General features: G+C 59.9%; 1 protein-coding gene across 1 annotated transcript in view; it reads left to right on the top strand.

The window, feature by feature from the left end:
• Positions 1-1,380: 1,380 nt before the first annotated feature.
• LOC103262841 (transmembrane protein 161A) overlaps positions 1,381-2,145 on the top strand; it is a gene marked incomplete at its 3' end in the record, with an annotated part of 13,464 nt that continues 12,699 nt past the window's right edge. The window contains exon 1 of the mRNA XM_021713614.1: positions 1,381-1,385. Coding sequence (XP_021569289.1) covers positions 1,381-1,385 — 5 coding nt within the window. The remainder of the gene's footprint in view (positions 1,386-2,145) is intronic.

The following is a 2,145-nucleotide window of genomic DNA, read 5'->3' as shown; positions in this document are numbered from 1 at the left end:
AGAGCCGGAGAGGTGGACACGGGGTCCGGGTGGCCTCGGGGCGGGCGAGGGTCTCCGCATCCGGAGCCTGGAGGCCAGGCCGGGACGGGGCCCGGGCGGGACGCCACGGCCCGGGGGCTCTGGCCTGGGCAGAGGGAGGCCGGGAGCCGGAGGGCCCGGGAGGGGGCCAGAGGAGGTCCCTACCCGGGGGGTCCCCGAGGAGGGGCGTTGGCGGAGGGCACTGTGGACAGTGGGGCGTCGTTCCAGGCCAGGATGCGAGAGCCCGTAGGAGGGGACGGCAGGGGCTCCCGGGGATGGCCGGGGGCAAGCCGCCTGCGATTGGAGTAGGGGTCTCGAGAGGGACGTGGGCTGATGAAGGCCCCAGAAGACGCGGAGACGTCTGCAGAGCCTCCGGCCGGAGGCGGGTGGGGGCGGGGCCGTGGCACCTCGGGTGGGGGTGCGCCCCTCCACCACGGTCTTCTCCCTGAGAGCTTTTTTTGCGGGGGGGGGGCGGGGAGACAGCCATTTAGAGCCCGTGGGTCTGGGAAGGCCTCTGAGACCCGAGGCGGGGTGGTCTCCAGCTGGACCCGCGGGGAGGCGAAGGGAGTTGGGGCTTGACCTTGAGACTGGGTGAGGGCCTGCGTCCCTTGGGGGGGCCACAGGAGGGACGGTGGGTGGAGAGGCCTCCCAGGAGGGCCAGGAGCTGGGCAGAGAGGTCCCACCCGGAAGGTGCCCGGGTGCTGGGGTCGTGAGTGCTGGGCGAGGTGTGGCTAAAACCCTGGCAGGGGAGGGGGTCCCAGAGGGAGGAGAAACACAGGCTGCGGGCTGGAGGGCGGGTGTTGGGGAGCCGGGAAGGAGTCACAGGAGGAAAGGCGGGGCTTGGAGCAGCCCGGGCTGGTGTGCAGGGTCCTGTGGGGTCATTGGGGCCTGCCAGCCAGTCTGCACTCAGTCGGGGGAGGGTGAGCCATGAGGGTTTGGAGGTTAAGAATGCGGCGCCACCAACCGCGTTTTATAACTGGAGAAAGATTTCTGGTCTCAGTTTACAAGTCACAGGCAGAGAGAAAACGTTCTGTTAATATTAGTCACCTACTTTAGTGACGGATTTCTCAGCATTTATTCCAAATTAGTCTAGGCCCAGTATCCATCACACTAGAGTTTTTTCTATTCAAGTGAGCTTACTTTTGCCTGTTAAAGGATTATTTTAATAATTGATTGCTTTCACTTTTTTTTTTTTTGAGTTGGAGTCTCGCTCTGTCGCCCAGACTGGAGTGCAATGGCATGCTCCCAGCTACTGCAGCCTTGACCTGCTGGGCTCCGGCGATCCTTCCTCCTCAGCCTTCCCAGTAGCCGGAATTACAGGCACACTACCACGCCCGGCTGATTTTTTGATTTATTGTAGAGATGAGGTATACAGTAACATTCCCAGACCCCCAGCTTTGTCTCCTTTGGGCAAATTATGCTGACCGTTGTCTGCTGACCATTATAGAACTCCTTCACCATAAGTTCCATATAATTGTATGCTTTGTTAACTGCAATCAAATGTTAAGCTGGAGTACAGACTGGAGTGCAGTGGCACGCTCCTGGCCACTGCAGCCTCGACCTGCTGGGCTCCCGCGATCTTTCTGCCTCAGCCTTCCAAGTAGCTGGAACTGTAGGCTTGCGCTACCACGCCCGGCTAATTTTTGATTTATTGTAGAGATGAGTTCTCGCCAAGTTGCCCAGGTGGGTCTTGCACCCGTGGGCTCAGGCAATTCACTCACCTTGGCCTCCCAAAGCGCGGGAGTATAGGCTGAGCTACTGAGCCCGGCCAATTTTTTGAGCGTGCAGTGGCACGCTCCCGGCCACCACAGCCTCGACCTGCTGGGCTCCTCAATCCTTCTGCCTCAACTTTCCAAGGAGCTGGAACTACAGGCACACACCACCATGCCTGGCTAGTTTTTGATTTATTGTAAAGACAAGGTCTCACCAAGTTGTCCGGGTGGTCTTGAACCCACAAGCTCAGGCAATCCACTCGTCTTGGCCTCCCAAAGTGCTGGGATTACAGGCTGAGCCACTGAGCCTGGCCTCCCATTTTTTTTTTTTTTGCTTGAGTTGGAGTCTCACTCTGTCGCCCAGACTGGAGTGCAGTGGCTGCTCCCGGCCACTGCAGCCTCAACCTGCTGGGCT

The sequence above is a fragment of the Carlito syrichta genome, unplaced genomic scaffold, assembly GCF_000164805.1.
Source record: "Carlito syrichta isolate Samal-C Ts95f unplaced genomic scaffold, Tarsius_syrichta-2.0.1 Scaffold304631, whole genome shotgun sequence".
Lineage (NCBI taxonomy): Eukaryota > Metazoa > Chordata > Mammalia > Primates > Tarsiidae > Carlito > Carlito syrichta.
Note: the sequence above shows the minus strand (reverse complement) of the source record. Positions and strands in the feature narration are given on the sequence as shown.